Source organism: Musca autumnalis, unplaced genomic scaffold (genome assembly GCF_047663935.1).
Source record: "Musca autumnalis isolate F117 unplaced genomic scaffold, ASM4766393v1 scaffold_4, whole genome shotgun sequence".
In the NCBI taxonomy this organism is placed as follows: domain Eukaryota; kingdom Metazoa; phylum Arthropoda; class Insecta; order Diptera; family Muscidae; genus Musca; species Musca autumnalis.
The window spans coordinates 4931363-4954288 of NW_027411977.1; the positions used below are offsets into that span (position 1 = coordinate 4931363).

General features: G+C 36.3%; 1 protein-coding gene across 1 annotated transcript; it reads left to right on the forward strand.

Annotated features, from left to right (window-relative positions):
• Positions 1-3757: 3757 nt before the first annotated feature.
• LOC141402288 (uncharacterized) lies at positions 3758-20869 on the forward strand. Its single transcript, XM_073983212.1, has 4 exons — positions 3758-3931; positions 4574-5484; positions 5605-5798; positions 14871-20869. The coding sequence occupies exons 2-4, from the start codon at positions 4579-4581 to the stop codon at positions 16222-16224; spliced, it is 2454 nt and encodes an 817-aa protein (XP_073839313.1). The 5' UTR covers positions 3758-3931; positions 4574-4578; the 3' UTR covers positions 16225-20869.
• The last annotated feature ends 2057 nt before the right edge of the window (positions 20870-22926 follow it).

Here is a 22926-nt window from a genome sequence, read left to right on the forward strand (position 1 = left end):
TGTTGTTGCTGTAATATGGCAGTAATAAATCCTATCTTTAAAATTTTGGTCTCATATTTTTCTACGCGTTGTCTAGAATCTGTACGTATTTTTAATTTTTCGAGTTTTATTTGGACTCTAAATTAGAATAAATTAAATTTACTCCAAGATTTTTTCAGTATTTCTTGATTTTCCGCGAAAATAGAAATACATTTAGTAAATATTTAGGCATCTACGGATAGATATTAACCCAGCAAAATGTTCGATGCCAAAGATGACATTCAATCATTAGTGCAAGTGATCTGGCATGTCATCTTTTTAGCATCTTCATCGATGAATTTTATATGAGCGTGGACCCCAAAAGATGACGTTCTTTTCTGGATCCTAAGCATGTCATTTTAACCAATGCGTTGACATGTCATTTCCACCAATGCTTTGGCATGTCATTTCCACCAATGATTTGACATGTCATTTTCACCAATTCTTTGACACGTCATATTCACCCATGCTTTGACATGTCATTTTAACCAATGCTTTGGCATGTCATTTTCACCAACCCCTTGGCATGAAATTTTCATGTCTTGTTTGGAAAATGGAAATGCTGTATTGAAATATGGTTTTCATGAAAAACAAAACTCTTTATTAATTCAAACGAATTCATGAAATAGCTACAATTAATTTATCAGTTTAGTTTTTCAAAAGTTTACATCCAAAATTGCAATGTAATCACCACCGCTGCAACGCAAAAGATTACTTCCTCCGTTCTCCGCAACTGATATTCTTTCATCTTACAAAAGGTTTTTTCAATTATCTTCCTATCACCAGTTCAGATTTCAACATGGACTCCAAATGCACTCCTTTAAGTATTTTTATTTCGTAAATTACTTTTATTTTATAATTTTGTTATTTTATAACAACATTTTGGTAATTTATACTCTTTTGTTTAGTGGCGGAAATATGTAGGGATCTACAACCCGGCTTGCTTTAGGGATCTCTAAGAACAAAATGTAATGAACGGGGAGGAGAGACTTTTTATGGAAAATACCATTTTTGCTTAATTAATTTATTTTTAATTGTTTCTTTCCAAAAGTAGTTTCTTCTTTATTTTCAGATTCTTGTTCCTTTTCGTTTCGGACTTTTTTTTTTCAAATTCCAAGAAGCGAGATTTGATTGATTTCATTCTATGACAGATTTAGAACAGACAAGGGAACTTTTAAAATAGCAATGTGTGCAGTCCGATTCTATTTTTAGCTCGATGGTTGGGACTTCATATAATGCCAATTGTTTAGAAGTTTTAGTTGTTTGATATGCAGGAAATGTAAGACAACATCACGACGACAGTTCTAACAACTTTGGTCTGTTCCGGAAACTGCAAGAATCTACTTATTTTTACTACGATAACAATTTTTCCTTTATGTTATCGGAAAAAATAGTAAAAATTAGTAGATTTTTGCAGTACTGGAACATACCAAAATGAAAATAAACAGGTGTGTAAATAAAAGCACAAACATCATCTCTATTGGATCGATGGAATGGGTACAAATGCTGATGAAAAGATCGGATCTTTCACGACTTCCTTTGCATTGGTTCAGATCCTAATGAAAAGATCGGATCTTTCACGACTTCCTTTGAACCAATGCAAAAGATGACATGAAATCACGTCATCGCAAAGAACCCCTTCCGTCAAATTTTGCTGGGTAATAGATCTAAAGAAGAACAACATCAATCGCACTTTATTGAAACTTGCAAAAACGCAACCAAGGAATTTCACAACATAGGGTGTTGTGTGAGCACGACAATGTAATCTATAAACATTAGGCCGGGGCGATTTGTATGGAAGGAAAAAGTGTTATCGGGCGCCTGGAGTTTCTGATTCTTGGGATTGTACTGAGCAAACAGTCAACTAGACCATATGTTTACGGTGAAAATCGAGCCCCCGGATTTTGACTTGAAGTTTTTATTCAAGGATTTTTGGATATTTTGGCAAAGAACAACCAAACCACTGAGATTTTCGATCCAACATAAAGGCAACAATTGTAGCCAAGACAATAATAAAGAACTCTCTAGTACATCACAAAAGCATTGGAACGCTCCTTCAGGCAGTTATGGCCTCGAGAAGGTTCAAATTTTTCGGAAAATATCGATAAATGACACTGTGCTACAAAATGGGACTCAAATTCAGTGGGTGGAAAATCCCTTTTGGAGATGAAAGCCCTTGGTGAGTGTACTAAGAACCCAAAAGGAAATTTTCACCATAGGTCAAGTTTCCGAGATTTTGCGTGATTAATGGTTTAATTTTGGACCCTTAATTTGTGAGAATGTAGCTTTATATCTATCTAAAACGTTATTGTAGCTTCATTTTGACATTATCCGGGGGCTCGATTTTCACCGTAGACATATGGTCTAGTTGACTTTTTTGCTCAGTACAATCCCAAGAATCAGAAACTCCAGGCGCCCGTGATGGTGTTCAAATCGCCCCACTCTAATAAACATATCTAACAGACTGATTGACTGTCATTTAAATAAAGTGTAACACCCTTTGTGAAGTACCCGAATAAACTTCAATTGCGTAAAAATAGTGGGGAGAATTATGGCTCTAGCTAAGCACAATCTAACCTCTACAGTAGGCCGCGGCGATTTGTATGGAAGGAAAAAAGTGATAGTTGGCGCCTGGTTCTGATTCTTGGGATTGTACTGAGCAAAAAAGTCCACTAGACCATATGTCTACGGCGAAAATCGAGCCCCCGGATTTTGACTTGAATTTTTTCAAGGATATTTTGGCCAAACCATATCTCAGAAACTTGACCTATCCTGAAAAATTTATTTTGCGTTCTTAGTACACTCACCAAAGGCTTTCATCTCCAAAAGGAAATTTCCACCCACTGACTTTGAGTCAAATTTTGCAGCACAGTCTAATTTATCGATATTTTCCGAAAAATGTGCACTTTTTCGGGGCCATAACTGCATGAAGGAGCGTTCCAATGCTTGTGCGATGTACTAGAGAGTTCTTAATTATTGTCTTGGCTACAATTTTTGTCTTTGTGTTGGATCGAAAATCTCAGTGGTTTGGCTGTTACATACATGCCAAAATATCCAAAAAACCTTGAAAATAAACTTCAAGTCAAAATCCGGGGGCTCGATTTTCACCGTAGACATATGGTCTAGTGGACTTTTTTGCTCAGTACAATCCCAATAATCAGAAAAACCAGACGCCCGTGGTGGTGTTCAAATCGCCCCACCCTACTCTACAGGCAGGTAAAGATTAGTATTATATAGACAACTCAACGAAAAATAAACTTTTGACACCAGCATGCAAACATTCCTATCATTGAAATCACTCAAGTGTGGACCGGGACAAACTTGCAAAAACAAATTTTTTTAACTTCTCAGTCACACAACTGTTAAAATATCTCTCAACACTCTCACTTTTACTGAACAATTTTGTTATCAAACAGCATTCAGTAACGAATTTGTACAAATTTTTGGGTTATCGTTCAGACACCGGAAGCAAAGATAATGCCCCATAAGGACCTCCAAAAAGAATGTAGCATATATTTTAATTAAATTTTTCGAAACTTTAGCTGTTGAGCTTATGCCAGAAATGCGATTACTTTTCAAATTCAACGGTTTTTTTTTTTTGCAAAACAACATTTCCACCCTCACTCTCGCAGAGCTTTTTCAACTACAGTTAACAGTGGTATTTTTGACAAGGGATGTTCGAATTTCGAAATTGGACTCATGTTAGGTTGGTCTCAAAGATGAAAAGCATCCATAACCTGGCATAAGAAGTAAATAAGTTAAGAATAGCACTAAACGTACGAATAAAGATATTTTGAAACGCACAATTTTTTCAATGAATTAACTTGAAAAATACAAAATATAATACTACTAAACAAAGGAATTGTTTGCAAATATAAGAAAGTACAATAATATTAAAAAACTTAAGGAAAAGGTAGTGAAAAATTATTAAATCAGACAGAACGACAGTTCCAGTGAAAAAAATAGAAATGGTCTCCTGAGAAAAATTCAAAATAATATTGGGCGATTGAATTATGCGGGTTAATTTTGTGAACTAGAAAGAAGTTATTTACAAATAAATGGTCATTAAGTGTGAAAATGTACAAAAAATTATTAAAATTCCTTTACATTTGCGATTTTTTGATAAAGCTGGTTTATGAAGAAAATTTGTGTTAGTATAGAAATTTTTCTTCGGTGTGCGCAGGTCTTAAATTTTCTACAGCATAATTCTATCCCAATCAATGCATCTACAACCAACAACAACCACAGCAATAAAGTCCGAACAGCGAAAGCTTTGAACGCCTTGAAAATTATACAGAACAGAAAAAATAACAATTTAACATATTCAAGCAGACGGACAGACAGACATTGATAGTGTTGGTCGGTTTTTTTTTTTATGATTTTTAGACTTGTTTACATTGACCCGAATTTGTGTCGAGCACCATTGTTAAGTGCAAACTTGTAATAGTTACACCTGACTGTGTTTTTGTGTGGGTGTACGTACAACGTCTGCATGTGTTGGTCACCTCTGATTCTAATCAAAAACCCATTTTTTCTCATGCTTACCATTCAACAGATTCAATGGCTGCAGTGCTAAACAGTTGCGCCTCATTAGCAACCACTGCAAGACAATTGGATACCAATTACACCCAGCTGGGTGAGGGTGGTGTTGGAGGAGGAGGGGTGGGAGCCTTAGCTGGTAGCTGCCTTTCCCTAAGAACTGGTGGTGGTATAGGAGTAGGAAGTCGCCAAAGTTTTAGTAAAACTCCCCATCTTCACAACGACTCGGCTATGTATCCCTCATTGCCAAAATATCATCGATCTTCCAGTGCACAGCAGACCATGGCCACGCCCAATCAGCATCAATTTACATCATCCCTGGCATACGGTATGCCTGTTAGTTCCGGCTATTCTTCACAGCATTCCACCTTGCAAAAATCCTATAATTCAGCAAGCGCCGGTGTTCAACGCGCCAATAATTCCTCCGATATGTGTCGAAATTTTTGGGGTCATAGCCAACCGACATCTTCGGCTTTATATCGTTCTGGAGATCGGCAACAATCTAAACGAAAGTCAGCTGTAGAACTATTGGCCGAATCGAAACCATACTTCGTAAAGAGCGATAACCCCATATTGGAACGCACTAATTTTGGCGCCAGTACTTTGGTTTGCAGCGGTAAAAGAAATCGAAACAGCTCCAGTGTCATCCTAGACGAGGGGAAATATAATCCTTCATATGGAGAGACCACCTACTCGGCAGTCGAAGCAGAACGGCGTTATGGATCAACTCCAGCTCATCGTAGATCTTCACAGTTGCATCACCACCACCATCATAATCATAACTCTGGCTGTCACGTATCATCGGGCAACTCTGGCCTGTATCAGGGCAAATTTCGCCTATCAATGTCAACCGACTCTGGACATGAAAGAGATAAGCTATCTCGTTATCGTAAGGAACAATTTGGTGAACCAATTGTATTGAATGAGGTAATTAAGTAACAACTGCTAAAAAATGGTGTGCCCATTGTAACCGTATTCGATTTCATATATACATACATACATATTTCTTTATTTATTTTGATTACGAGCGGTATGATTTTCTTTCAGACAAAATCGGTTTCATTTGAGGAAGATGTAGCTTTTCGCATTCCTCCACCAGTATATTTTTCGCAACAATCCTATGGCAATATGTATGACAGTGGCGAAGAACCGTTGGTATTAACTGAGAATTATAGACCCATCAGTCCACCAGCTGAGTATGCTGAGGATTCATCAGAGACACACAACGAATCAAGACCGAGGTAAGTGCGACAAGTAGAAAACAATTAAAGACGGCAATTACAAAATCTTAAAAATACCTAAAATTTAAATAATCCAGTCCCGCGCTATAAATGCCTCTGTAGACAATTTTTACTGGGATATCCTTTTTTGTGACATATTTTGGTCTGTTCCAGTACTGCAAGAATCTTCTAATTTTTATTATTTTTGGATAACATGAAGGATAACTTGTTATCTTACTAGGCGTTTACACCAGACAGTTTGTCTTCAAATACAACTCTGATTTACTAACACATACATACATTCGTCGTTTGCCTCCCAGCTGTCCATCATTTTTTCACAGACAGTAAGGAAGACAAATTTTTGGCATTTTTGTAAAAATAAGTGAGATAATAATTGAAATGTGTTGAAAACAAAAGAACATGAACAAAAAAAATATGTGAACGGAAAACAAAAAGATGTCGATGATTTTCATTCAAAATTTTACAACTGTTTTTGCAGTTGTCGGGACGCCTACGTCACACAGGCAAGTTGTGGGATTTTGACAATCAATACATGAAGTCAACTGTCCTGCCATTTGTAAACGCAGGGTTAGTAACAAATAGTAGCTTCTTGTGGGTTCTGGAACAGAGCATTTAGGTATAGTTATTCATTCGTCTGTTCCTTGATTCGATATAATAAATGAAAAACTGTTGTCGTAGTAAAAATTTTTAGATTCATGCATTCATTCATATAAAATGCCTGTTCTACGCAAACACATGTAGAAGTATTTAAATTTCAAAAATGATGTAAGTAAATCCCGGGGATTTAATTGTCAATTCCATTGCATATACATAAATTATGCCCATAATTTCTACGCAAAGTTATCTATGAGTTCATAGATATCCCCCGTGTAAGCAAAATTTCATAATTTCAATCCATAGGTAACGCTACCGGGTCGAAATGTGGCAATGTTTTTACGAAATCATGAATGACAATCACCAATGTTACCATATGTTTTCAAAATTTACACGCCTCGGTAGGTAAAGATAACTAATGTCATGTTCACACGAGCGTTTCAATTACGTTGTTCGCCTGTCGAACGACGTACACGAATTAACCCGTTTCCACGACACCATTCGTAATTAACAGAAACATAAACAAAATTTTCTTCATTTTTGTTTCCTTGCTTTCACGAAAATTTGAACCGAAAACACATAAAATATACATTAAATGAATAGGAAAAGCAATAGACTTTCCTTCAAATGTATCTTCTATATTTAACTACACACATTTCATTTATTTTATCCATAAATTCTGAATAATTTTGAATTTTCAATATATTTTTATATGTTTCTATTATCAAAATTAAAGAGAGAGAGAGACATGTCAAAACAATATTTGTGTATACAGACTTTCAGTTATTTGTTTCCTTTTTGTTTCTGATTTTTTACGCGATTTTGAACTAATGGACAAGAAATGTGTGAGGAATTAAGAAGGAAACATAACCATCTTCCTTCTGCATCTATATAAAATGTTTAGTTCATTAATTTTCATTCATCTTTTTCCTTTTTTCTACAAATTTTTGTGTTTCCAACAAATTTTTCAATTTTGAATTTAGACATGTCATAATTAATTTGTTCGATAAATTCTCTCATTTGTTAGGGATGGGACATACTTATTCGTCGTTCAGAGAGTATTTCTAATCGAACAACGTAGAAAAATCGTCGTTCATTCTTAGAAATTTGTGTGGGAAAATAAGTAATTTATTCGTAGTTATGGGTCGAACAACGAATAGAGAACGAACGACGTACCGGGCTATAATAGGCAGGTTACCCATGGTAGAACAATATAAGGTAAAAGCAATACCCAACTGACTGAAGTTCAAGTTCCATACGACATTTTATATATTTTGGTCTGTTCCAGTATTGCAAGAATCTACTAATTTTTACTATTTGTTCGATAACATAAAGGATAACATGTTATCGTAGTAACAAATAGTAGCTTCTTGCAGGTTCTGGAACAGAGCATTTAGATATAGTTATTCATTCGTCTGTTCCTTGATTCGATATAATAAATGAAAAACTGTTATCGTAGTAAAAATTTGTAGATTCATGCATGTTCTGAAACAGACCATATAAAATGCCTGCTCTACGCAAACACATGTAGAAGTATTTAAATTGTAAAAATTTCAAAAATGATTTAAGTAAATCCCGGGTATTTAATTGTCAACTCCATTGCATATACATAAATTATGACCGTAATTTCTACGCGAAGTTATCTATGAGTTCATAGATATCCCCCGTGTAAGCAAAGTTTCATAATTTCAATCCATAGGTAACGAAATCATGAATGAAAATCAGCAATGTTACCATATGTTTTCAAAATTTGCCTCGGTAAATGGCACGTAGAAATTACCAAACGCGTAGGTAAAGATAAATAAAATAATAAAATAAATAAATAATACCTACCCGGTTACCCATGGTAGAACAATATAAGGTAAAAGCAATACCCAGCTGACTAAACTGGGCTGTAAGGTTAGTGTCAAGTTCCATACGATATTTTATATATTTTGGTCTGTTCCAAGAATCTACTAATTTTTACTATTTTTTCCGATAACATAAAGGAAAAATAGTTATCGTAGTAAAAAATAGTAGCTTCTTGCAGGTTCTGGAACAGAGCTATTATTTCTATGATCGATGTATAATAGGGATATATATTCTTTGAGGAAAAAACTATTTCCCGTAAAGATTTCTTCATATCAATCAAAAAAATTAAAATAAAGCCCTAATAAACATGTGCTTTTTGATTTCAAAAACAAAAGTTTGAAACAGCTTCTCGTTTTTCAATGAATTTTTAGCGACCCCAAACATTTTTTGCAAGAATTCTACTTTCTGTGACAAATTATCCATTTAGTGGAATGATGTGGATTCTTTCAAATTGAAAATGTAACGAATTTTCATTAATGTTTTTCAAAATATTCAATCAAATGGGAAAAATATTAGTTTTAAAAATTCCAATAATTTAGACATTTCCTTGTTTTGTTTACATGTACAGTTGACACTAACATTACAAACAAAAACTAGGAACTAGGTGGTTGTTGTTGAGTTGTATTTGTTGTAGTATTTACTCTACCTTCTTTGTTCTACCATGCCGGTTACCTAGGGCTAGAAATTACGGGCATTAGGCCAACCCAAAAAAGTTTTAATTTTTTTAAACTCCTACCCCCCTAATTATTTTCCATTTTGTCCAAAAACCTTACATATGAAATTTTATGACGATCGGTTAACGTTAACCCGTTGCAAAAATTCTCTAACTAGACGTTTACACCAGACAATTTGTGTTCAAATACAGCTCTGATTTACTAACACATACGTACATACATTTGTCGGGTAGCCGTCTCCCAGCTGTCCATCATTTTTCACAGAATTTTTGACATTTTTGTAAAAATAAGTGAGATAATAATTGAAGTGTGTTTTTAAACAAAATAACACGAACAAAAACAAAATATGTGAACGAAAAACAAAAAGAAATTGACGATTTTGCTACGTCACACAGCCAAGTTTTGGGTTTTTGAGAATCAATACATGTACTCAACTGTCATGTGTAAACGCAGGGTAAATGCCGCAATTATGGTCCAATCGATAAAACAACTTTTACATGTTGCACGTGTGTTTAAGCTTATATGAACGTCTTAAGATGTTTGTCAATCGAGCTTATTGATTTATTTCTTTTTGTATGTCTTCCTAATTGCTACTAAAACATTGACACCTATTTAAAGAGTATGTATTACCGTATGGCTTTATATATGCACATAAATGTAGGTATTTACATACATAAGTATGGATGTGCTAAAAATATACTCACATATGAGCTAATTGTTTCATAAATATTTTCTTATGCTTGGTTTACGAAATCCACTCGATTTCAACTGTCAATTCCTTTGCGTATACGTCAAATGAAAACTCATCTGAAATCCATTGGATTTCGTTTGACGTTTAATCAATGGAATTGACAGTTGAAATCGAGTGGATTTCGTAAATGTAAACCAAGCATTAGGCTCAAGCCATAACCATTCTAGTTTGGTATGCTCGGATTAGCAGCTTGGCATGTTCTTACATTCTTATATAGTTCTCATTTTAAGAGAAAGTTCTCGCAGACCAATATTATGCGGATAAAATACAAGGACATATTGCTAGCGTTATGGTGAGAGGTTTAACCCCTGTTGTTGTTGTAGCAACGCAAATATGTTCGTTCGCGTATTATTTCAGTTATCTGGTTCTGATACCTCTGTATCAAGACTAAAAAATTCTGCATCCTGCACTGGTGGCTTGCCCTGACGACCTATGCCCGTAATTTCTACGCGTAGTTATCTATGAGTTCATAGATAACCCCCGTGTAAGCAAAATTTCTTAATTTCAATCCATAGGTAACGTTACCGGGTCGAAAACGGCCGTGTTACTTACACCAAGGATTTTGCCTGGTTCATCGTTGCCAATGTGTTAAAAATTGTAAAACACATATATGTGGCAATGTTTTTAAGAAATCATGAATGAAAGTCACCAATGTTACCACAAGTTTTCAAAATTTACACGCCTCGGTAAATTGCACGTAGAAATTACCAAACGCGTAGGTAAAGATAACTAATAGGTAGCTACCTACCCGGTTACCTAGGGCTAGAAATTACGGGCATTAAACATGCTATCGAATGTTACACCCAACATTTTGTGGTGGTAAGTGGTCGGAATCAGGATATTATCGACCAATATTCTGGGTCGGAGACTCATTTTAGCCGTCCAAGTGTTGAACAATGTGGCAGTGGACTGTGTCGTATGGAGGATGTGGAATTTCAGAAAGGTAGAGGTTAAACAGTTCCGGAGATATCACCCCGGCTTGGGGAATTGCCTGTTTCTTTCTACGAATTTTGGACTTCTTGTAAATTCCACAAACGACTGTAAATTCTGCACATATGGTTGATTATCCAACGTTTCTCACACGGCTGGAGGCTATATCCTCGAACAGCTTGGTATGGTTAACGGTATCGAAGGTCCTCTATAGGTTAAGAGCTATCATGACCGTTCGGTCGCACGAACCAGAACAGGTTCAGTCATCCGCTGATTTAACTGCTGCCCACAATTTACTTAATGCAGTGCCACTGTGGCATTGCTTCAGATGGCCAAGCCACTTTTCCGCTTATGTTCGGCTACTAGCCTACGTAGCTCATTTGCTAGTCCAGCTGTGCATTCGACCAGCAGGTATGTAGTGAGCGGTTGCTGCAGTTATGATGTCCCTGATTTCAGAGTTTATGAAGTCGGGTGATCTATTTACGGAGTCGATCATAGGAAGGTGGTCTTATGCCCGTAATTTCTAGCCCTAGGTAACCGGTTAGGTAGCTACCTATTAGTTATCTTTACCTACGCGTTTGGTAATTTCTACGTGCCATTTACTGAGGCGTGTACATTTCGAAAACATGTGGTAACATTGGTGATTTTCATTCATGATTTCGTAAAAATATTGCCACATATAAGTGTTTTACAATTTTTAACACATTGGCAACGATCAACCAGGCAAAATCCTTGGTGTAAGTAACACGGCCGTTTTCGACCCGTTAACGTTACCTATGGACTGAAATTATGAAATTTTGCTTACACGGGGGATACTTATTAACTCATAGATAACTACGCGAAGAAATTACTGGCATTAGCCGAGGCAAGGATACCTCATTTATCAGACCTGGTGCCACAATGGGGATATCTGGCGAGCTATGGAAATCCTCCTATCTGATCGTTACCTAGGACGGAATGCCAAAGCTTATGGGGGGCATTGAAGTCCCCTAGCACCAGACGGTTATTCCACTTTAAAAGCAAACTAATATCAGGCATATAACGCGGTTCACAGATATTCATCGGTGGTATGTAAAAATACCACACCACACTTTACTGCTACCCCCATACATTCTATATATGGGTCACTAGAGACAAGTTAAGGCGATATAGGTCTGTTCAGGACAGACTGTTGTATTAGAAAGGCAAGTCATTATTCTCCACTTCTAGTACGACCCTTCCTTGTTGTAACGATCGCAACGTTGCAAGCTAAAGGTGACGGTGAGCTTCGTGTCTTCGATCGCGGCGACCATGAAGTTTTTTCGACTCATAGAATCCACAATTTCGCTGACCTTGTTCTGGAGGGCGTTGCAATTGAATTGCGGGAACGATGGGTTTCCGGGGCGCTGAACAACAACCTGCGGTGTTGTTGGGGAGACTGCGGTGGTATATCATATTTCGACGACAAAAATCTGGTCTGGGACGAAGATGGATAAACGCTGCGACATGCTTTCACAGCAAGCAGTAACATAACTCCCATCGCAGTAATTGGAGACGACTAAGGCCGGACAACTCACTACAACTCACCGATACTTGCAGTTGGTGGATGAGGAATTGGCAAACGGAACATATCCATGGTCCGTGGTTCAAAAGAGCTCGGAACATATATTCCGGTTTAAATTGCCGCTCCCATGGTGAAAAAAACGCGAACACAAACACATTTGTTGAGGTGACAGCATCAGCCGCCGTGATCCAAATATGTTTGTAATTACCATAGACTTTCTGTGTTCAACTTGGAATGCTAACCATTGTAGTGGTGGCGCCCAACGTTAGGATATTATAACATTATTACCGTGCTATTTGTTAATGGCATTTCACATTAGACTATTATTTGAACTTGGATAAGGATTAAATTGAACTCTTTGAGTTGTCAATAGTCTTTAGAGAAGTCCAGGCTTTGAAACCCAATAAAACAAGTAAAAAAGTATCAGTCGGCTTTGCCGACCTAGATATACCCTCAGCCTGTGCAAATTGAAACACTTTTTTCACAAAAAAACTTATGTATTTAGGGGGTTTCAAAATTTTGGTCGTATGAACCCACAAAAATGTTGATTAGGATTAAAGTTCAAAAATTTTGCGGAAAAGGTAGTTAAAGGAATGGACCGACATAGACAATGGGGGTGCAATTGGGGGTTTTTACACCCTTCGGGCTATTTTTTCAGGAAGTATGGACTTGCCCCTGAGCAAACTTGTACCTTCGTATAGGGGACAGTGAATACAAGATGTTACAACAAAAACCAAGGCGATTCGAGAAGGTCCTAAACTGAACTTTTCTGAAATTTTGTGTGGGAGATACTCGAAGGAGTTTACCGATTGACTCCATATTGTAACCTCATCTAAGTCTGGTAGAAATTTCATAATGTGCAAAGTATGGAACAAAACGGTTACTTCCTTCAAGAGTTATCGTACTCACAAATTTTCCGAACATTTTCGAACTTTTGTGGGGGAGGTACCGGAAGGAGTGGACCGATATAATCCATCTTTGAACTTGAACTAAGTTTGGGCAAAATATTACGAAAGCCAAATTTTGGACCGAATCGGCAGATCCGTTCGAGAGTTATCTTGCGCTCCAACCTCTACACACGGTGTTATAGGGTTTTTTTTGTAACTTTCAGGCTATTTTCTCAGGAAGTATGGACTTACCCCTAATGAAACTTACAGCGTCGTATAGAGGACAGCGAATACAACTTGCGTAAACAAAAAAAAAACAAAGCGATTCGAGACCAGGTCCTAAACTGAACTTTTCCGAAATTTTGTGTGGGAGGTACCGGAAGTAGTGGACCGATTGAGTCCATATTGGAACCTCATCTAAGTGTGGTAGAAATTACACGATGTGCAAAGTATGGACCAAATCGATTATTCCCTACAAGAGTTATCGTGCGCACAAGTTTTGCAAAAATGTTTGAACATTTGTGGGGGAGGTACCTGAAGGAGTGACCTAATTGGCCCATCTTCGAACTTAAATCGAATCTGGACAAAATATTTCGATACCCAAAATTTGAACCGAATCGATTGATCCGTTCGAGAGTTATCGTGCGCACCAGCCAGACAGACAGACGGACAGACAGACAGACGGACGGACATTGCTAGATCTACTCAAAATTGTCTGAAACGGATATCGTACAAACATACTTGGGGTCTAAAACCATTATTTCGATGAGGCACATTTTTGGTCGTATCAAAGTGTAAATACCCTCTTTAGCCTAAAGGCTGAGGGTATAAATATTGTTGTGTGACTATTGCTGATTCTTTAAGACAATTTGAAACAAACTTGACTCATTATTTTTTATTTGCTGGCATATGCCGTTTTATTGTGTCCCAGAAAAATTTGAAGGAAGGGGTATCATGCGATGACGTGATTTCATGACATATTTTGCATTGGTTCAAACGAAGTCGTGAAAGATCCGATCTTTTCATTAGCATTTGAACCAATGCAATGGAAGTTGTTAAAGATCCGATCTTTTCATCAGCATTTGAACCCTTGCAAAGGAAGTCGTGAAAGATCCAATCTTTTCATCAGCATTTCAACCCATTCCATCGATCCAATAGAGATGAATTTTGTGTTTTTATTTATAAACTTTTTCCTAAATATATAAGATTAATTATTTACAATAGTCTTGATGTTGTCGGAGACTCGAAATCACAACCAACGTTGGTAAAACTCTCGCCGTAATGATAACGTCATTGCAAAGGGTTGGTGAAAATGACATGTCAAAGCATTGGTGTAAATGACATGCTTTGGATCCAAAACTGAATAGCATCTTTTGGGGTCCACGCTCATATAAAATTTATCGATGAAGATGCTAAAAGATGACATGCCAGATCACTCGCACCCATGCTTGAATGACATCTTTGGCATCAAACATTTTGCTGGGGTATTCAAAGGGATAGAAATTAAAAGAATTCAATAATATCTTATAGTCGATTCTATTGTTTAAAGTTAACCCGGCAAAAAATAACATAAATTTTATATTGTATTAAAAGTTTTGAAAACTAGTCCTATATAAGGTGGGATAGAAAGCCCAGCTACCTATTTAGTTTGCTGTCAAAATGCGTTATTGTGATTTAAAATACAAAGAAACACAAAACACACTAATATAAAATCTCTTATGTTTATTTTCAAAAGTAGTGTTACTGGATGACTTGTGTAGTAATAGTTGTTTTAAGAAAACGCGGACAAAAAAATATAGTCAACGTTAAAAATTAATTCTAATAATTTCCATTTTCTTCCAGATACAACTATCAACGCTCCTACTCCCATTCCCATGAAATGGCCAATGATAAATCTAAATACACTGCCGCTTCCTACAACATTAACAGCCATAAATCCCTGCCCGATTTACACACCCAAATCAATCGACACTCGCCGCACAGTGAAATTCTCAGCTGCTGCAGTCGTGGTAATCGTTCAATCAAATCGGCCGGAGAATCATCTTTGAATCGTGACTCCGGTGGCTCATCAGGACATTATACACATCGTAGTGAACCATGCTACCGCCAGCATCGTGTAGACATTGATAGAGAAAGGGATGGACCGGCCAAGAAGTGTTGCAGCGCTACAACTAGGGTAGAATATCGTCGCGACAGCGGTTCCTCTACACAGCACAGTAACAATTCCTATTGCGATTACTCGTGTAAAGCCATGCTTGACAATTACGATTCATCAGATTATTTATTGAATTTTACCACACCTGAGGTACCAGAAGCTTTTCAAGATGATTATATACCACCATCCCCACGTATGCACAACTATCAGAATGATGATACTCGCTACTATAGTTCCTCGGCTCATCAGATACTCGGTGGTCAAGGAGGTTACATGAAACACAAGGCTTCTTCCGATGAGCCCATAGTACAATCACCCGGCTCACAACCTTCCATAGAGGACATAAGTCCGCCGCCCATACAATTCAAACGGCAAAAATGTATTCGCTTCAAGAATCGCAGTCGTATTTCATTGCCACAGCCTCAGCAGCAGCAGCAACAGCACCAGGGATCTTCAAATGATCTGTCACATCCTACACCGTCTTCTATGGATTCTTATAGACGCTCAGATCCACCACGTTACTTTTTCCCTAAATGTTTCTCGGCAGATGAATATCAACAGCAGACTCACAATCCACAGCCGCAAACCCAATCCCAGTCGCATTCCCATCTGCCACAGCCGCCACAGGCTACGTCACATCAACAACAGATCAAGGAGTTCAGGGATCAGTATGCCAATAATTCACTAAGACGTTCTCAGGAATTGTTACACCCAAATCCCCATCAACCACCTCCTAGCAATGAAACTATGATGGATTTGGAGAAATTCTTTGATCGTTTGGGTCTGAACGATGATAAATTCCATGAAATTTACACCATGTCGAAGAGAAAGCACAGCAATGGCAGTGATTCGGAGCATAGTACCGTCTTCTTTTCGGATGTCAGCACGGTGGATTCGATGCGTTTGCCCGATAGCACCGAAACCCAGCCACAAACCACTCAAACCTATAGGCCCACTGAGCCACCATCTGTGGTGGAGAGAAACGCACGCATCATAAAGTGGCTGTGTAATGTACGCAAAGTTCAAAATGATCTAAACTAGGAATGTAGTTAAGTTAGTCAATCCCCCAATGCAAGGTGGAAAACTTAATATAAAGTAATTGGTAGAGTACATCGTAGAGAATGAAATAAGCAGAACAAAATTAAGACAATAGAAGTATTAAGTAAACGAAGTGTAGAAATGTTTGAAATGAATCTAAGAATGTTTTGTAGTTCTTTTTGTATAAGCTTACGAAGAACGAATGTAAAGGCTATGTGATCCATTTGCAATGGTGCCAAAGTTATTATTTTGCATCTAGAAATACTTAAAACCACTTGATTTTCATGCTATCGTGTTCGACCATGTACATAAATATTCAAATAATTTAAAGATTTCCCAAAAATATTTTAAAAGAACTTTCGAAATATGAAACTGAAAGTAATTAAACAAATATATTTCAATTGAGGAACTTGTGATGGAGGTTATAGAATGATTATAGTCCGGGGGTGGAGTAAGAAATAATAGGAAGAAAAGCCAATGAATAACACGGAACGGGTTTAACGTTTTAGCCAGAAATACCCTCATTCAAAACTCTCTGTGGTTCGTTAGACATCTTCTATATATATATATAAAATTCTCCTGTCACGGTGTTCGGCTTTGAACTCCTCCGAAACGGCTGGACCGAATTTGATGAAATTTTGTATGTGGAGTTTGTAGGTCTGAGAATAGGTTTTTAACTACTTTTTATAGTGGTCAGTGGAGTGACCAGGGTACCTCCCACACAATTTTTTTTTAACAAAACGTAATATCGAAGATATTTTTCAACCTATTGTTTACAAATTTTTTGCAATGCTATGGTAATTATTGCCCTGACACTGAATGGTCATCGTGGAAGTGAAAAATCGCGGTCCACAATTTTTTTTTTCAAAAATGTATAATTACCGATAATATCCTTAAAGTTAGTACGCGTGTCTTTAAAAGCGCTATAAACACTGGCTTCAATAAGCTAGACATTGCGGTTAACTTCCCAATTTTCACATTAATATTCCGATAATTTGAAATGGCACTTGACCAAAATTCCAAAACAATCGATTGGGAAATCAGCCAAAGTTCTTCAAAATATCGAAATAACAGCTTTCAATGCAAATTCTCATAGTATAACGGGAAGCAGTGGTCTCGGGTGACCTCCCCCACAGCTGTTTTGACCAAAACGTGAAATTTCAGATATTATTATTGCCAAACATGACATTGGTAATTGTGGTCTACATCATTAGTTGGTGTGTTGGTAGTAGAAATCCGTTGTAGAAAAAAGTTGTTGTTGTAAATGTTTATACCGGGACCTCAAAAACGGGCCAGCAAAGCGGACCGGGTCAGCTAGTAATTATCTAATTAAAAGTATTTGCAATCATGAATACTTTATAGAAGAAGAATACGCCGCTGGTAGTCATTTACTCTCCGTGAGCATAAAATGCATTCAAACTTACGCTCACTGAGAAATTTACGCTCACTGTTCACAAAAATGTGAAAGGGCAATGGTATGGAATATTCCGCCGCCTTCACGACTTAATTTGTATTGGGCTCGAATTCTGAAACATATTTGAGTTGCTACAAAAACAACATCTACCTACAAATCCATGGAACGACCAGGACTGTCGTAGACCACTGTCGTAAACCATGCGGATAGCTCCGCAGTCTGTAGCGTGAGAAATCAGAGACAAACAGAAGTAAAAATGTATTCCGAAGATTTGTGGGGCAAATAGCAAAATTTTGCTATCAAGATACGATAAAGATGCCGAAGAATCAATTCGAAACGACGCACAGTGGTTCAGAATCGGTTTTTCTTGGTGAAAACTATGTAACTTTTGAACGGTTAGAGATATTTTTAGAGATAATTCTTTTGTTGTTTCACAGATATTACAATCTGCTTTCCGATGCATTATTAGCAATCAAATTCGGTTTAGTAGCTACAGAGGAATTAAATGTCAAAATTATAATTTTGAGTTTTTTTTTTCATATTTTGCATCAAAATATGAGTGTTTTTGAGTTTTTCATATGTTCCAATCTATTAAAAACTGTCAAACACCAATGATAAAACACAAACAAATAATACTTTTTTGTAAAAAAAATTGTTTAAAAATGCTTTAAAAAATAGAAAATTTAAAAAATTTAAAATTTGTTAAAAGCCTAAAAAATTCTCCTTGGGTTTCCATAAAACACATACATATAATTGATATAAAAATTCATTTATGTCAAAAAATGTTCATTTGCGTGAAAAAACTATAATTCATATTGAAAAATGGAGAGAAAACACAGATTTTTACCCATGTAATTTAAATAAATTTAAAAAAATGTTCACCGAACGGGACAGGTACAAAAGTATATATGGGCACTCTCTCGGGCATCATTCCGCGAAAACGAAACTCTGTTCCATAAAAGTTCTAGTCCACTAAAGTTAGAATTTTACTAAAATTTACTACCTGAGAAAAAATAAAATAGTTCACTTCGTGTAAACGCTGCGGTAATTTGTTTAAACGATTCTTAAAGGGGTGAGTACATAAGCTGCCTTGCCTGCTTACCTTGCTTGCTTCTGATAAAAGAATAAAAAAGAAAAGGGCAACCCAATTCAAAATTTGCTCGGCCTTTTTTATTCTTTTATTTTTATTATGTCAGAAATGAAGCAGGAAAGCAAGGCAATCAGGCAAGGCAGCCTTAAAGGCAACAATCCTACCTATGTACCTAACAAAAAAACAATAGATACAAAATATGTTATAGTTTTCGAGAAATAGCTACTTCTTTCTCCTTCTTCTTCTTCTTTTGTAAAAATTACGTATTTTTATAAAGTGGGGAAAATTGTCGTCTTTAGGAGCACGCCACGCCCACACATTCCAATATTTTGAACTAATTTTTTAGTTTTAATGTGTTTACGGTCGAATTCCATTTATAAATTAACAATCGGTGACAACAAAAAATGGGGGGTTTTGGCCAGGAAAATTGATTCCTGAACCACTGTGCGACGGTCCTGAATGGGTAACATCTTCCTAAAATGAGGTCAGATCAGAAAATAATCGGTTAAGAATTAGGCAACTAAAGATGATGGGGGCTGTCAGCCAAACAGTTCAAAACTAGTGACGAGATGCTTAAGAAGATGGAGAGATGCTTAGCTGTTGGGACACATAACCAACAATTCCATCCTCAGTCTCATAGTCCATTACAAAATTCTGTAAACAAGATCTTTTTTGAATCAACAATACGCCGAAAAACAATGGTTTCTTTCTATAAAAATAATTAGTACAGTGGAACAAAGCGTGTATGCTCGAATACAAACCCGAGAATTAAGAGTTCAACAATCACCGTCGACTAAGGAGTTTTTGTATATACCAAAGCGAGCCGTAACAGCCGCCTTTGAAAATGAGGAGGTTCTGCCTATGACGGCAATAAAACAAAGATCATCATATCAACGCACAGTGTGTCCAACTTTGGAAATTGAAAACTATTACCGGATAAAAAAAACTGACAACTTCAGTTTTTAACTCAAATCACAATAATGAAACATCTATTATGTTTATTGTCAATAGTAGCCTAACCGGTCGACCTTGTATAGGTCTTGGATGCAACTTTGGACCAGGGATGCCAAGTTGGTGGTTTTCCCTCTACTTGTGGTGATTTTTGACGTACAAAAACCACTTTTTAGGAGTTGTAGCGATTTTTTATTTTAAATCGCGATTTTGGCTGTTTAAGGAAGCGATTGTAGCGATTTTTACGCAACATTGTTTACTGTAATCCCTTTTAAAGCAAACAAAAAATTGTATATTGTGCAGCGAGTGAAATATTCATACATTTAGAGGCAAGATAGTGTTCAAAAGTACAGAAAAGCATGGGAATTGAGATATTTTATTGAAGAAATGGATGTGCGATTTTTTAAATTTCTCTCTTTCTGCGTAACAGTTGATAATGTCTACCGTTTTTACACATTTTCGTAGTGCTTTTTGGTCTTAGTCATTGGAGATTTGTGGTGGTTTTTAACACAACTTTTCTGTAGCGATTTTTGCCTCGGAGAGTTGGCATCCCTGCTTTGGACACTGTAAGGAGTTTAGTCAAAGCTACCTCGCCCAACACAAAAACCACACTGATTATGCGTGCTGTATAGATTCCCCTTTCTTAAACTTTGTATGCTATTCGTAACGAATGTGTTTGAAGCTGAAATTTTTTTATCGGAAAAGTAAAATTTCTTAACAAATTATTAAACTTCAAAAACATAGAGCCAAGGAGTCATCCTGATCCATTAGTTTTCATATATAATTTTTAAAGTTTTCGCATTTTTGAGCCGATTTAGCAATTTACCAGGAAGTACACAATGATCCCGAACAATATTCTTAGATCATGTTCGGCTAGCAAAGAATATGAGTTAAAATCCAGTGGGTCTATAAAAATAAAAAGAGAAATATTTTAATAACAAATAGTCAGAATGCAATACATACATAAATAAAAAGTTATGTGTATGTAGAAAATAACAATGAAGGCAAACAATTATTTACTCTGACAACACTGAAACAAATTCTAAATTATTATTAGCGATGTTTTTAGTTTTTAAGAAATTAATTAATTAAAAACAATATAAAATCAAAAAAAAAAATAAATAAAAGAAGAAAATTAATAAATGTTTTTCATAGTTTTCCACAATGCATATAGATTATATTTAAAAAAGAAATTGAAACAACAAAACACGATATATGAACACACTAATACAGAGAATTATTCAAAAGACATGAAACAAAATTGAATATTGCGAAGATGAAACCTGAAATGCTCAGAATGTATTAAAAAATGTCTCACTATATAAACACATATACACACAACAATTAAACACTAAAGTGGAAGGACACACACACATACATATATTTATTTATGTTTGAAATTAATGAATTATATAAAATTATTTTGTCAATATTTAATAAATTAAAATAAATAATAATGAAAAGCCCCCTCCTTACTATGTATAAATAACAATATCGCAACTAAAAATTTACAAAATATTTATGAAGAAAATTCAAATAAATACATGAGTTCGATATCAATTAACAATCTAATAGTCTTATTTTAAATGATAGAAACTTAGTCGTCATGTTGGTAAGCAATCTTTGGAAAAATTAAATATGTCTTTAAGCTGTTGTTGGTGGTAAATAAGAATAATCTCTTCGGTCGCTTTCTAAATTCGGGAATGTTTTGTATCCGATTGAACTACAGAACGAAGGGCGTTCTGACATTTCTTTAATTTTAATTTCTTGCAAATCTAGGCATCGTAATAAGATAACAAATAGTGTAAAATAATAGAAATGTGAGATTATGAATAAACCAATCAATTACCTCGAATACACCACATTCAAACTTTGAGGTGATTCAGAAGATTTCGGGAGTGTGTGCATTTGGGGTTTGCTCTGAATTTATTCGATTCAGACTTTAGATATACGTAATTGGAATCGATCTCTGTTATTAACAAGTAAAAAAGTATCAGTCAGCTGTGCCGACAGAGATATACCCTCAACCTTGGACCTAAAGAAAAGAAGCAAACACAATAATTCTGACGTTTATATGGATTTTTTGAGATTTTAGGCCAAATTCTCAGGAAGTATGGTATATAAGATACGATGTACGACGTTTGGACCAAATCGGTTTCTCCCTTCGTGGGTTACCTTACCTAGTTTAGTTGGGCCAGGCAGGCTTTTTGGGTCATTATCTCAGGAAGTATGGACTTGCCCCCCAAAAAAATTGCACCGTAGTAAAATGGCCCGCAACAAGAACCTTTTTCGTCTCGATCCGAGACGAGTTGTTAAAGAGCACCCTTTCCAAATTTTATTTGGGATGTACCCGAAGGACAGGACCGATATAGTCCACATACCACAGAAGAAATAATACAGTGTGCAAAGTTTGGACCAATCAAAAACTCCCTACGAGAGTTATGTTGCGGATTTGTCATTTTAGTTGGTTAGGGTTTCTTCGAGCTTTATGCCATTATCTAAGGAAATATGAACTTGCCCCCGAAAAAATGGAACCGCCACAAAGTGGATATATTAGGCTGTAACTCTGTTATCTGATCACGTACATTAACATAATTGACATCAATGGAAAGTGCAAGAGAACATCTTCCAAGTATAGCTTACTTGCCCGGAATTTATCTTCCAGGAATAAAGATATAAGCTGTATATTAAAAATTTTCACAAATTTCTGCTGAAAAATTTTTCAAAACCATCCAAGAGGAGCTCCTAACTTCACTTTTTTCAGAAGGAGTGGATCGATATAATCCATTTTCGAACCCGATCTATTCCTGGAAGTAATATACAGGGCACACGGTGCGCCTTAACTAATTTTAAATGGAAGGTGCTTACACCTGGGAAGTTTTTGCAGATTCTGAAACTACAATGTTCATAGATGAGAAATATCAAGAAACAAAAAAATCGTCCTAGGCATTTTCAAATAAATGGCGATTTATGTTCACATTTTTAGGGGTTCTTTAGGTTTTAACGATTTTGCTTGGAAACGGCGAGTCCTATGTAAATGGACTTAAAGATTGACCCTTAGAATATTTTCGTAGGCTTTACCGTTTTTGAGATATAGAAGTTCAAATTGAGACAATGCACTGACTGTATCGCCTCCTTATAAAACAATATCATGCTCAGTGCGCCTTAACTAACTTTTGATGAAAACCGCTTACACATGGGAAGATTTCGCGGATTCCGAAACAGCAATGTTCGTAGATAAGAAAAATAA

Excerpts from the sequence above, each read along its gene's own strand:
- LOC141402288 (XM_073983212.1), top strand. The coding sequence starts at position 4,579 with ATGGCTGCAGTGCTAAACAGTTGCGCCTCATTAGCAACCACTGCAAGA. Across the intron at positions 5,485-5,604 it reads AACCAATTGTATTGAATGAG|ACAAAATCGGTTTCATTTGA; the intron begins GTAATTAAGTAA and ends ATTTTCTTTCAG. Across the intron at positions 5,799-14,870 it reads CACAACGAATCAAGACCGAG|ATACAACTATCAACGCTCCT; the intron begins GTAAGTGCGACA and ends ATTTTCTTCCAG.